This window comes from Hypomesus nipponensis, chromosome 17 (assembly GCF_054491055.1).
Source record: "Hypomesus nipponensis isolate SF chromosome 17, ASM5449105v1, whole genome shotgun sequence".
NCBI classification, from domain to species: domain Eukaryota; kingdom Metazoa; phylum Chordata; class Actinopteri; order Osmeriformes; family Osmeridae; genus Hypomesus; species Hypomesus nipponensis.
In genome coordinates, this window is record NC_140377.1 from 17,405,186 (window position 1) to 17,418,735 (window position 13,550).

At 42.5% G+C, this 13,550-nt stretch overlaps 1 protein-coding gene across 1 annotated transcript in view; it reads left to right on the forward strand.

Moving 5' to 3' along the window:
- Nucleotides 1-13,550, forward strand: part of mvp (major vault protein) — a 38,923-nt gene that overhangs the window by 3,801 nt on the left and 21,572 nt on the right. The window contains exons 2-5 of the mRNA XM_084677240.1: nucleotides 2,339-2,505; nucleotides 2,855-3,050; nucleotides 3,733-3,856; nucleotides 4,029-4,160. Coding sequence (XP_084533366.1) covers nucleotides 2,339-2,505; nucleotides 2,855-3,050; nucleotides 3,733-3,856; nucleotides 4,029-4,160 — 619 coding nt within the window. The remainder of the gene's footprint in view (nucleotides 1-2,338; nucleotides 2,506-2,854; nucleotides 3,051-3,732; nucleotides 3,857-4,028; nucleotides 4,161-13,550) is intronic.

Genomic DNA, 13,550 nt, shown 5'->3' on the forward strand with positions numbered 1-13,550 from the left:
CTAGGTTGCGCAATGTTTTTTTTGTTGTCAAAAGACGAGCTTAGAGAAACCATCTTTGTGTGGAAGTTCTGTAGTAAAGAACATGAAAGGACCATCGAAAGAGTACAACGGAGGGCACTCAGGATTGTCTCACTGGGAGGTAGACGCAGCGTACCACCTCTACCAACCCTGAAGAATAGACGGGAGACAGCTAGAGTGAAACTGCTGAAAGGCATGCTTGAGGAAAGCCACCCTCTGCATGACCTCGTTCCACCAACAAGGACTAGGACCACAGGGCGGATTCTAAGAAATAACTTGGCATCCCAATTTGCGAATTTCATGAACAAAGTATCGGCCATCAGGGCCGGCCCAAGCCTTTAATGTGCCTTAAGCAGAATTGATTTTGGGGCCCCTCGGTGACGCCAATACAATTGAATACTACATACAATTTATTCTTAATGCTTGATTATTCTCACACTATTAATCTAATGCACTAATTTCATGTGCTCTTGTGGGCCCTCTGGTGGCCACAGGGGTCCTAAGCAGCCGCTTAATTCGCTTATGTCTTGGACCAGCTCTGTTGGCCATACTGCAGTGTTTCCGCTATGTTTGCCCGCCACGGCGAAATTTCTGCAGTATCAGAAATAGCGCGGTAACACCGTGGTAACAAACACGGCTTCCTTTTACAGTCCAGTTTCAGATTACTTACTGAGTACTAGCCGTGTTTTACCTGGTATCGCCTTGGAACTCAAAGTACAAGTTCATACTAAGGGTAACATTGACAAAGTGGTATTCGCTTACAAAGAATACGGTAAGAGCCCGGTAACACCTTGGTAACAAACATGGCTTCCTTTTACAGTCCAGTTTCAGATTACTTACTGAGTACATAGCCATGTTTTACCTGGTATTGCCTTGGAACGTATAGTACAAGTTTATACTAAGGGTAACATTGACAAAGTGGTATTCGCTCACAAAGAATATGGTAAGAACCTGGTAACACCATGGAAACAAACACGACTTCCTTTTACAGTCCAGTTTCAGATTACTTACTGAGTAAATAGTCCAAACATGCGCAGGAACATACCCAGTAACCAAGAAGATTTACCATGATAGTAGAGGAAACTTCCCGCAGAGGTAGGTATACCAGCCAAGTAAATGAGGCCATCATCGATAAATGTATCTGAAAAGGTAGCCTATTTTATTGGAAAGTACTGTCTTATATTCTCATTAGACGTGGACTGTTACCGACATTAACCTTAGGTAACTGCAGGGTAATAGTAGAGTATTTTTTTTGTAATTCTGCTGGAGCTTGGCCGTCTTTACCTACTTAGTAGCAGTGGTATTTACCCAATAACACATTATAATTTACCATATATATCTCCTGTAGATACCAACTTACTACCAGCGGTATTTAAATAGTAATATTTATAAGTTTCCAGGTAAATACTAAGTTTTGTCTTCTCTCTTTACCTAATTAGGACCAGTGAAAATTACCCAGTAATAACCAGCACGTTAGTAAATAGTTAATGGGTAAATACTTCAAATTATCATTGTATTTACCACCTTGGTACCAATCGGTAATACCCAATAAAACACAAAACATACCCTTTACTTTCTATGTAAATACCTAGTACTTAAGGGACTGTAAAAGGAAGGGTTACCCATGCCACCTAGGAAGACGTAGTGGTGGCAGTGATTGTTAGCTTAGCAGACGAGTTACACGTCACACGAGCGAAAGCAATGTTTACAAAGGTAACTTCAGCGCTACCTCATAGCTATCAAAGACCAGGGGCCTCAAGTATAAAGGATTGCGCAGCTTTCATACCAGAAGATGGCGTACGGCATATTGGATATCGGCTAAAATTCAATATCGTGCATCCCTAGTACAGCTGCGTGTCGTCAGCGTAGCAGTGGTAGGAAAAGCCATGGGAGGTGATGATTAGTCCAAGTAAGGTGGTGTACAGAGAGAAGAGGAGGGGTCCAAGGACGGAGCCCTGTGGGACACCAGTGGAGAGCTGGCGAGGGCCTGACAGGTAGGATGAGATACACTGGAGTGCAGTGCCAGTGATGCCCATCTCAGAAAGTCTGGAGAGCAGGATCTGATGGTTAACTGTATCAAAAACTGCAGAAAGGTCCAGCAAAATGATGACAAATGATCTTGAAGCCGCTCTGGCAGACTGGAAGGCAGTGGTGACTGACAGGAGGGCAGTCTCTGTGAAGTGGCCAGTCTTGGAGCCCGATTGGTTGGGGTCAAGCAGGTTGTTCTGAGAGAGAACACATAATTGTTTGCTGCAGCCCTACTGTATAATCATTATAAATTCACAGGTCATGGTTAATCCTCTCTTCTTTGGCCCCCCAGATGGCATCTAAGACGTTTGGAAGCAGAGGGGTAGAAGTTCAGAGTTTGGTGGATGCGTCAATCATCCGTATCCCACCCCACCATTACATCCATGTGTTGGATCAGAACACAAATATTGCTCGAGTGGAGACTGGACCGCTGACCTACATCCGCCAGGACAATGAGAGGTTAGTGGTTGAAGGCATGGTAATATCTTGGTTACTTTCAACTTTATTATGGTGTTGATACTTATTTTTTCAAAGTGATTATCGTAACATTCAATTAATAAAGAATTGTATCTGTGTGTAATTTATTAATGAGGTTTGTGCAAGACTATCACTCACTATAAGGTCCTGACATTTATTTTTGAATTGAATACATACAGTATATATCCACATTCCATTCATGACAGGGTTTCTGAACATACTCCTCTTTCATCCTGTCTGAATGAAAAAAAAAAAGAAAAGAAAAAGAACACAAACACATTTCTGTTGTGTCGATGGCTCTGACTGCATCATGATCTACATGACTCTGCAGGGTACTGTTTTCTCCTGTGCGCATGACAATGGTCCCTCCACGGCACTACTGTGTGGTCATCAACCCTGTCGCCCGTGACGACAATGGTCAAGTGCTCTTTGACCAATCTGGGCAGGCCAAACTTCGCCATGCCGATCTGGAGATCCGCCTTACCCAGGACCCTTTCCCTCTCTATCCAGGGGAAGAGATTCAACAGGTGCCACAGTAAACTCACAGTCAAGGGTTTTCCAGCCTATGGTGTTCAAGTATAAATGTTCAATATGTCATTACGCAGTGGATAGGTGTTGTGGATAGGGTATGCTAGTTTCAATGAAGGAAATAAATGAGGAATATTAAACATTTCACTGTTCAAATATTGATTTACATTCAGTTTTTTGAAGATTCAAAATTGAATTAAAATACACTACGCAGTTAACATCTTGCTTACTGAGCTCAACAGTTTGTAATCTACTGAATTACATTTAATGCTTGTTGTGCTATTTGACTTAAACTAAGTTACCTTGATACTCTTGGCTTTCAGTTGGCCCTTTTTAGCGCTGGTAAAAGGCTCATGTGGGCCAGTTATTCAATTTAAACGTTCTACTATAGTTTAGATTTTACAGTTTACATTCAAATTAGGCTAATCTAAAAGCATCTTTCAATAATTGTCCACATTTCCTCATACTGTATCTCATAGACGATGAAAATCCGGTTTGAATATTGAAATGCCCCTCCCTAATACATACAATACAGTACATACAGAACACTACATAGCTTTTTTCTTCTCGCTCTCGTTCGCATTCCCTCTACCTACACCTCCCCCTTTACCTCCACCTCTCCTACTGCCTCTACCTCAACCTCTCCATCTTCCTTTCTACCTCTGCCTCTGTCTTTCATAGGACGTGACAGCATTGCAGATTGTGTATCCAGACACCGCGCTGCGTCTGCAGGCACTGCTGGACTTTGAGGAAGAAGGAGGAGAGAAGAGGGTGGCTGGAGATGAATGGCTCTTTGAAGGGCCTGGTAAGCCACCACTTTTCACACTCTGTCAAAAGCTAACTTGATAAGGACATAAAACATCTTAATTATTACTCTTGTCACGGTCTATATTCTAAAATAAGGACAACATGTTAAATGTTCATTGGAAACATCTGCCAAATTGAAGCTTGTCTGAACCCCCCACCCCTTCTATCAGGGACCTACATTCCCAAAAAGGAGGTGGCAGTGTTAGAGACCATCAAGGCCACAGTCATTCGGGAGAACCAAGCCATCCGCCTGCGCGCCCGCAAGGAAGGCGTGGACAGAGGAGGAGTGCACAGGGTTACTGGTGAGAGACATTTACTGCACACACGAGGCATCATTTATAAACCGTAAACCTTCCATGCACAAGCTGGCATTTGTGGAAACCAGATTTCGGCATGTGACCAGGCCGTATCCATCATCACCTATATATGTAATATAGGAAGTCTCTTTTGTACCCAATTGCTATGAAAGTACCAAGTCAATGAAGTTAGTTGCCAAGTACAAGTTTAAAACAAAATCAAAGTATTTACAGGGTTCGTACAAGGTTCTTGAAGTGCTTGAAGTACTTGAATTTTACTTTTTGACATTTCAGTCCTGGAAAACCCTTGAAAACAGTCATATTAATGATGAGGTACTTGAAAAGTGCTTGACTTATTTAAAGACGATATATATGAATTTACAAAGTAATTTTGGTGTTCATTTTTTTTCTATGAAACATAAATACAGTATTTTCGCTCAAAATTAATGCCTCAGCCTATCCCCCCTCCTACTAATTTAATTAAAGCACCATCCGTTTTTTTCTGGCATTCTTTGGTTTGCGTTATAGCATATGATCATACTCTCAATTCCTTTAAGTTCTTTTCAAGCACGATAAGAGCCAAAGTAGAACATTAGGGGGTGACATCAACATAGCCTTCACAAGCACAGACAGATGGCGCTGTATTCATGGTGCTAAATAGCGTTTGTTTAGTCTTTAGATGGTTCATAGAAATGGTAACATTGTGACCTAGTGTCTCAGACATTCCCTAGTCGCATTATCAAGGATACAAGCAATCCGAATTCATAGATCCCACATTTCTCTCCTGGAGATGACCAAAGGTCATGTTCTCATTAGCTAATATAGCAGGGTATAGATCCAACATTGTTTATTATATTCAGAACATTCAAAAAAAGTATAGGAGTAATAAGGTCTTCACTTCCTGGCGCTGTTTCAGTGGCTGCCTGTTGCAGCAGCTCACAGTGTGCATTTTCGTTTTTAAGATTTTATCACTTTTCTTTCTTCTGAAGTTGTTTTTGTTTCGTTTGTTGTTGTTTTCTTAAGAGTTTTGTTAAGAGATGGCCCAGCAATGGACCGTTACCTTTTGTCCTCTTTTTTGGTGTTGGTTACTTTTTTCCCCTTCTTGTAACGGAGAGCCAAGCACAGTGGACTGGTGCCTTTGTTAACTCGCACGATCAGCTGATTGCGCTGAGTAAACCTTTACTACTGCCCGGACAAAGCCTGAAATCCCCAAAGAACTTCGGAGAAGACGTTGGGGTTGCAGAACTGGAGCTAAGCTGAAGGCGAAGAGTAGGAAACGCAAGCCATCGGTACCGGCGATTTTAATGGGGAATGTGGGGTCTTTGGTTCGGGCGGACAGGGACGTCATACAGAGCGGTAAGAAGGAAGGTGGAGGGATTGCTGTCTATGTGAACGTGGGGATGCATCCGTATTATTTGCCAAGGGAATTCTCATCCGCCATTGTCATCGCTGTGTACGTTCCTCCATCAGCTAACGCTGAGGCAGCAGTGGACACCATCCACTCCACTGTGTCCAAACTGCAGACTTAGCATCCCAATGCATTTTTGGTAGTTACTGGAGACTTTAACCATACCACTCTGGAAGTACTGCCAACTGAAGGTGAAGCTCAGGGAGTGTAAAGACTCCTATAGGAGGAAGCTAGAGCCAAAATTCCAGCAGAACAATTTGAGGGAGGTGTGGGCCGGCATGAAGGAAATCACAGGGCCAATGAGCTGAACTGTTTCTCCAACAGGTTTAGCTGACAGCCCTCATCTGTTTCCTCCACACACCACACCTCCCAAACACCTCCGCTGCCTTCCCCCCTCCCCCCTCTGTCCCCCCTGGTGAGCTGCATGGACAGAGAGCCCTCTACATCAGAAGGCTCTTCCACCACTGACGCCATGACCCCCCTCCTCCCCCCCCCTCTCTGTGACGACTGGCCAGGTTCGGAGACAACTGGAGAGACTCCACTAGCGCAAGGCTGCAGGACCTGACGGCACCAGCCCCAGGGTACTGAAGATCTGCACTGCCCAGCTGGCTGAGGTCCTCCTCTTTAACCTGACCCAGAAGCAGGAGGAAGTCCCAGTGCTGTGGAAGATGTTGTGCCTGGTACCAGTTCCTAAGAAGACATCTCCATCTGGCCTCAAGGACTAGACTGGTTGCCCTTACGTCGCATGTGATGAAGGTGCTGGAGAGGCTGGTCTTGGCCCACCTCAGGCCGCTGGTGAGATCTTCCCTGGACCCGCTGCAATTTGTATACCAGCCTCATGTGGGAGTGGACGACGCCTTTATCTACCTGCTGCAACGAGCTCAGTCGCACCTCGACGGAACCAGTGGCTCTGTGAGAATCACTTTCTTTGATTTTTCGAGTGCATTTAATACCATCCAACCACTTGTTACGTACGATGTTAAAGGTAACAATGTTCGACTGACAGTACTGGCCCAGCGGAGGGTGTCAACGGTGTAGCCGGGCACAAACAATGCAGCAGGGTCATACGGATTATGTACATTTATTAATACAGCTGCAAAAAGGTATCGGCAAGCCGCAACAAGTGAACAGATAACAAGGATCAATAGACAAGGGACGTACCAGTACATAAAGTCACGGAGAAGGGACTATGAGCGATTCCCGATGAGACAAACAAAGTGCACTACGCTAGGGACCGAAACGGCCCTGTTGGAAAACCACTAACTAACCTAGTATTTCCTAACCTAACTACACTAAACTCTAAGTTACAAAAGGTGCAGGTGGAACCGCTCCTAAACTACTGTGCATAACATCGGTTATCTACGTGTTGAGGAGTATACCCATGGGTCTCTACACGAAAGGCCGATTTATACTTCTGCGTCTCCGTTAACAGACAGACGCACGCACGGAGTCGGACGGACTGGTTGAATTGATACTACTCCGTTGGCTCTGCGTGTTGAAAACAATTCACCGCCAGAACAGTAGATGACGCTGCACTGCGATGCTAGCTAGGTTATCGAAAGGTCGGAGCAGATGAACAAATGGACCATTCCATCAATAAAATAAGCACATTTTCAGCAACTACACTGCCCATTTCTCGTCACATTTTAATTCAGATGCTGATTTACATGTACTGTTTAGCTGAAATAAGAGTTGTAAAAACTTACAACAATGGCGGTCAAAGGATTCTGTTCTCTTGTTGGTCGCGGCAACCCCGCCCCCACCCCTGACGCAAACGGTTCTTAATACGGACCAATCATAGCCAATGGGTATCCGTAAAAAGACGCACAGACAGACGGACAGTCAGGAAAATCAGAAGGCACACGCAGAGCTCTGCGAGGGCTCTGCGTGGACACGCAGAGGCCATTTTTTGACGGAGGGGGCGTTCCTCGTGTGCGTAAAAACGCAGAAGTATAAATCGGCCTTAACTCCCTTCTCCTCTAACACATCTGGAAAAATAAACAGCCGCTCAGCGCGACTCGCCCCTCTCCCCCATACGCAAAACACGCTTTATCGGTGACGACGGTGTCTAATTAGGCCCGATTAGACACAGCCGCCTCAGGTCCGGATCTTGACGTCGGGGCGCGCACTCCGACGTCATCATCAGCACCGTCACAGGAACACCTACAGACAGGACACAAACAAAACACACACACCCTACAGGCAGGAGTGGGAGCCGTAACACCACTGCTGCTGAGTGAGAAGCTGCGGGTGGTGGGGGTGGATACGTCCACTGTCTCCTGGATCACTGACTACCTCACAGGCAGACCACAGTTTGTCCGACAAGGCAGTGTGCTGTCTGATACGGTGGTCAGTGGTACTGGAGCTCCACAGGGAACTGTTCTACAGTAGATCATTTCTGGCCACTGCAATAAGACTTTACAATAAATCACCTCTGGCCAAATAACTCATAACAATAACACCCCTGTGCTGCTGTTTGTATGTATGTTGTTTTTGTTCCAATTCATTGCTCTCGGGGGTATTCCAGGTAGCGGGTTTAACAAACTCTGAGATTAACCCTGAACCCTTGAGTTACTCTAACATGGGAAAATCCGAAAATGTTGTTCCAAAAAAGCTGATATGAATTTGTTAACTCAACTCGGACTACGTCAACTCAAAGTTAAGCGTGGGCATGAGAACTATTAAAAGCCAACATCAGTGGAGCTCCGATACTAGGATCCACCATGGCACCCGGCGACAAAAAATTGTGTCCTACTCCATTAATCTTCAGATACAAGTTTTATTTTGTGTTTATGGTCAAGCATATATTCCAGGAAAAAAGCAACACAGCTGTAGCAGCGTATACAAGTGGCGTGGGAGACAATTGCTGCCGAGTCAATGCATACATTTGAAGGCAATAGCCAGTCCATATGTTGAACATTTTACTCCACTGTCTGTTAATATTACAGGAGAAAAAGTGTTCAATGTTTTATTAAATGTAAAAACATACTACGAACAGGTAACGCATATAGGCTAAACGTTTGTGATTGTAGCCTTGACGTCACCTTAGTTTTAATCATATTCGACATGATATCAAGTAAATATCAATTGGTGCCTATTCCAATTTGTAGTAGCAGTTTCCCCCAACAGAATGCTTTTCATCAAAAGATGATGATGATGATGATTAAGATGACGAAGAGACATTGACTGCTGCCGCAGAAATGGATGCAGAGAATTATGTATGGTAGCTACTGGTAGTTCTCTCCCCATCTACTTTTATTTACAGGCTTGTGCGGAATTGTCAGTTACACTGACATTGTGAGAATAACTAATATTAAAAAAACTATTTGCACATTCTGATCCTGTTGAACAGAGCATGGATGCTGTGTACAGTGAGATGTTCATTTAATGGCAGGTGAATTTTGCATGTGGAACTGTGAAATGTAGCTAACGTAATCTCATGTATACCCAGTTACAAGTAAATGAGTTGTACAAATTGCACCTGGCGCCGTGTAGGCCTACTTAATGGTGTAGGCCTACTTAACTCTTGTGCTGCCTTGGGGTCACATGACCAAAAGGTTCATAACGAACCATCGTTGTGTTTACCCAATACAAAAGCAAATAAAAATAATTTTCTTTTAACCTTCACAATGTGGAGGGTCAGAGACAGCCCAACGGTTAAAAGAAAATGCTTCACTTTGTTTTTGTATGCGGTAAAGTTGTTGCAAACGACGGTGGGTCACAATGACTGATGGGTCAGAATGACCCGAGGAGAACACAAGGGTTAAGGTAGAAGAATAAAGGCTAATCTCGAAAAAAGGATTTACTGGAACACCAGTTACGGGAGGATGCATGGTCACAGGTGATGTTAATTGTAGGAACAATAACCTACATTAATATTAATTGTTGAATTTGCTGAATTTCTATTTTGACCAAGAGATGTTGTACTTCGGGCAGAAGAATAAAGGCTAATCTTGTAAGGCTATCAACCTGCCCCCACCTCTCATATGGTAAAATATGGAGTTACTGGATGGAGTCTCAACTTGATAGCTCTCACATCTGTGTTACTTACTGTAGCTTTGCTTGACATGTTTATAAGTAAGGTTCAAGATTCTGGTGTGATTGTAGTTGTTCTCGAATATAAAAGGAATTGTGAATCATTGTTCTGTGGATTCTTGATCTCCTAAGACCTTTTCCTCAGCTCTGGCTTGTCCCACTCCTTCTTCCTCACCTCATGCTTTCTATCTCTGGTTTACAATAATCATGGTAGAGTAGGCATAAGAGTTAACTTCATTGATTGCATTCATTTGCATTATTTAACCTTAATTTGACCATTCTTGCTCTGATTTAACCCAAAGAGTCAAATAACTAATTCCATTGGTATTGACATTATTTGGTAAATTTTAATACACTGTTCAGTTTCCCATCTTCCTTCAAATCATAGGGGAATTAGTTTTGGTTGTTTGGCCAATATATTGACCCACAACAATGTTGAAATACATTTGGTTACAGGACTGTAGCCTACATCATGTAAATTGTAGGAATCATATGAATCATGTAAATTGTAGGAATAATAGCCAATAGAAATAGGCTACTCATTGTTAGATTTTATTTGTAGGCGATAAAGAAGACCAAATAAAATTTCAATTATTTGTCTATATTTCAGTGCCAAAAGGCATTTGGTCAAATCTGAGTGTAAGTCCACAGCGAGTAACACCAGCGATGAAGGCCCAAGGGCTGAGAATGTTGCAAAAATAAATTACAGATTGTGACAGGAAACGGTAACGCTAATTTAGGTATTCATCAAGGAATTAAAGTACATCAAACTGCAGTCTTAAAATCGTCTCCCGGCGTTTAACTAAGCAAATTCAATTTTGTTCGAGATCATTCGGCTGAACCAGGAAATGATATGCCGTGTCTGCCACAATTTTGAAAAAGTTTTATTACCGTGGATTTAATGCTATTGATGAGCAATTTATTTGAGTTTTGTTTAACATATTTGTGAAAATTGAAAGGTTGTGGAAGTAGGCCAGACTTTATTAAAATAATCTGGTGTATATGTAAGATTTTTTGACACAATGTTGAATGTTGAAAAGTTAAGATTTGCGAGGATTAAGCTATTTTCAAAGATTAGTGATTTTTTTATCATTTTATTTGAAACTTAATTGAAAAAGTAAAGGCTGTGGAAGTATACTAGACATTGCTAAGATACTCTGGCGTCTGTTTGAGTTTTTTTTTTCATAAAAATATTATAAAAGTCTAAATTTTTCAAAATGGTATGGGTAGTTTTCATCCGGTCCTAACACAACGCTGCAAAGTAGCGTCTTCTGAATGTGAGATGAATGTCAAATATGAAACTAACTTCACCCCGGTCAATTAACACACCTTTTCGGCGTATTTAGTTTGAAATGCTCCCACACCTTGGATGACTTAAGCCGTACTGATTTCTCCGCCATGTGTTTCAGAACGTTACTCAACAACGTCTCTCTGATGGCCTTTCCTCTACCACCGCTCTGTTCCGCGCTCAACTAAACTTTTTTTACTCAAACATCTCTGCGACTTATTGAGTGGCGTAATAATTGTGCGACACAACAAATTTGTTGTTGCAGCCCTATTTAATACTTTGTATCCCTGTACATGCTGCTGTGACATAACAATTTCCCTCTGATGGATCAATAACAATTTCACTCTGAGGGATATGATATAAATAGTATATCTAATCTAAGTAATCATTTAGTTGTAATCTTTAATTATTATTAATCGATCAGAGGTTGATGACAGACCTCTTCAGTGTTTAACAGGCAAGATCACTCATCCTGTTTCCAATAGCAATGTTTTGGAATCAGTTCTGTGGTGGAAATTTTGAGAATCAATCGTAATAAAACGGTTAAATTCTCTATAAATACTTATTTATTAACAACAATTTAACACATAAACATCCATCTTTAACACAAACATTGGACAATACACACATGACAATCTGCAGATTTGATCTTACATGGAGTGTCTAAAGTCAACGCCTGTCTCTCGCATTTGATACATCAGACAATAACACAAAACCATCTGGCCATGAATCAGATGATGATCATGGTGCACCTAAAATAAATTCCTTACCAAATTCTGATGACTAACCTATCTTCAGCTTTGATATTTAACACTAGAAGCGGTGTAAGGATGGATCTGTCAGCAGGCAGGCCGGAAAGAGTCACGACAACTGTAAAAAAGGGTTGACTTGGTTTTTATTAGCTCAACGTCGGATCATGTCACCAATCCACAACAGAGTGGCGAGCATGAGTGAGAAACATCTCTCTTCAGAGGGCTTAAATACAGTTGCTGGACATGTTCAAACATAGAATGCACAGAATTGCTTCCTTAACGGGTCCTCAGTGGTCAGCACACTGATACACTAGAACGTTCAGCAGGTGAAGTGGTCGTTAATTACATTCAAGTCCCAGTTTGTACATGTTTTGCCTCACTGTATCCTAACTGTCTGGGCTGTGTGCTATATTCTGCTCAGTGGAGGATTAGCTGCAGGACCTCTTGACCTTACAGATACTCAGGCTGTACATGTACACAGAAAATCTGCCTTACAAGAGGCCTGTGTTTGTGTTTTCTTACATTTTATCTATATTGCGATATCTGGATTACTGCAAAGACTGCTGCCTGTATTCAGAAGGGTTTTATTACCTATAATATTTTTTTATTGATTTCATGTAAAGCACCTTGAGCTGCAATTCATGGATGAAATGTGTTATGTAAATAAAGTCTTATTATTTTGTATATTTATTTATTATTTCGTTTCCAACCCCAAGAATCCCTCAATATTTGGAATACATTGGGGTCAAAAGGTTTGTCTTGTTAGCGATTGCATTGCTTGTATTTTTATTTATGTTCTGTTGCACGGTTTACATTTACATTTATGCATTTAGCAGACACTTTTATCCAAAGGGACTTCCAAAAGAGAGCTTTACAAAAGTGCATAGGTCATTGATCATAACAACGAGATAGCCCCAGCTATTGCGGGTAGCCAAAACGTGAAACATACATTGTAAAAACAAAATAAGTCCCAAAGGGAAGAACCATAAGTATAGTTAAACAAGTTACAATTCAACAACATGAACCTCAAAGTGCAAGGGTGCACCTGTGGAAAAAAGGAAGCAACACAAATATGTTTCACAGCGAGTACAATAGTTTTAAGGCAGTTGCAACTAACCAACAAGAGCAACAAGTCTCTCAATAAGAGTCATTGTGATCCTGGAGGAAACATCAGGTCCAGCCAATCATTCCTAAGTACCGTTGGACTCCCGGAACAAGTGCGTCTTGAGCCTTTTCTTGAAGCTTGTCTCTGATGGAGGAGGCGAGTTGATTCCATCATTGGGGTGCCAGACAGGAGAAGAGCTTGTGTTGGGACCGGGCGGTCTTGAACGGTGGGACCAGCAGACGGTTGTCAGAAGAAGACCGTAGGTGGCGGATGGGGGTGTAAGGCTGGAGCATGGACTTGATGTAGTCGAGTGCAGGCCCGTTCACCGCTCGGAAGGTCAGTACCAGGGTCTTGAATCTGATACGGGCCGTGATGGGAAGCCAGTGGAGGGAGATGAGGATGAGGCTGGATTGAAGACCAGGCGGGCTGCTGCATTCTGAATCCTTTGGAGAAGGCGGGTTGTGCATGCTGGAAGACTGGCGAGCAGAAAGTTGCAGTAGTCCAACTTTGACTTTGAGGAGCTTACAACATTTTTGTGGCAAAAAGTGCTAGCCTCAGACGTTAGCAAGGGCACATAAATACGATGTTCTACTAAGACGGACAGTGATATTGGTGAGCCCTCAGCATTACTACCGTTGCTGAAAGTCTCGGAAAGTTGAGGCTACTTTTTGCTAGGTACCTACTTCAAATGTTTATCTGCTAGACAAGTGGGTTTGCCCTTAGTTCTTTTGGTGAGCAGTCTCACAAACCTTACTTACCCGGCGTCATGGAGCCAACCAGATAAATAGTTATTTAGCACTAGCGTTAA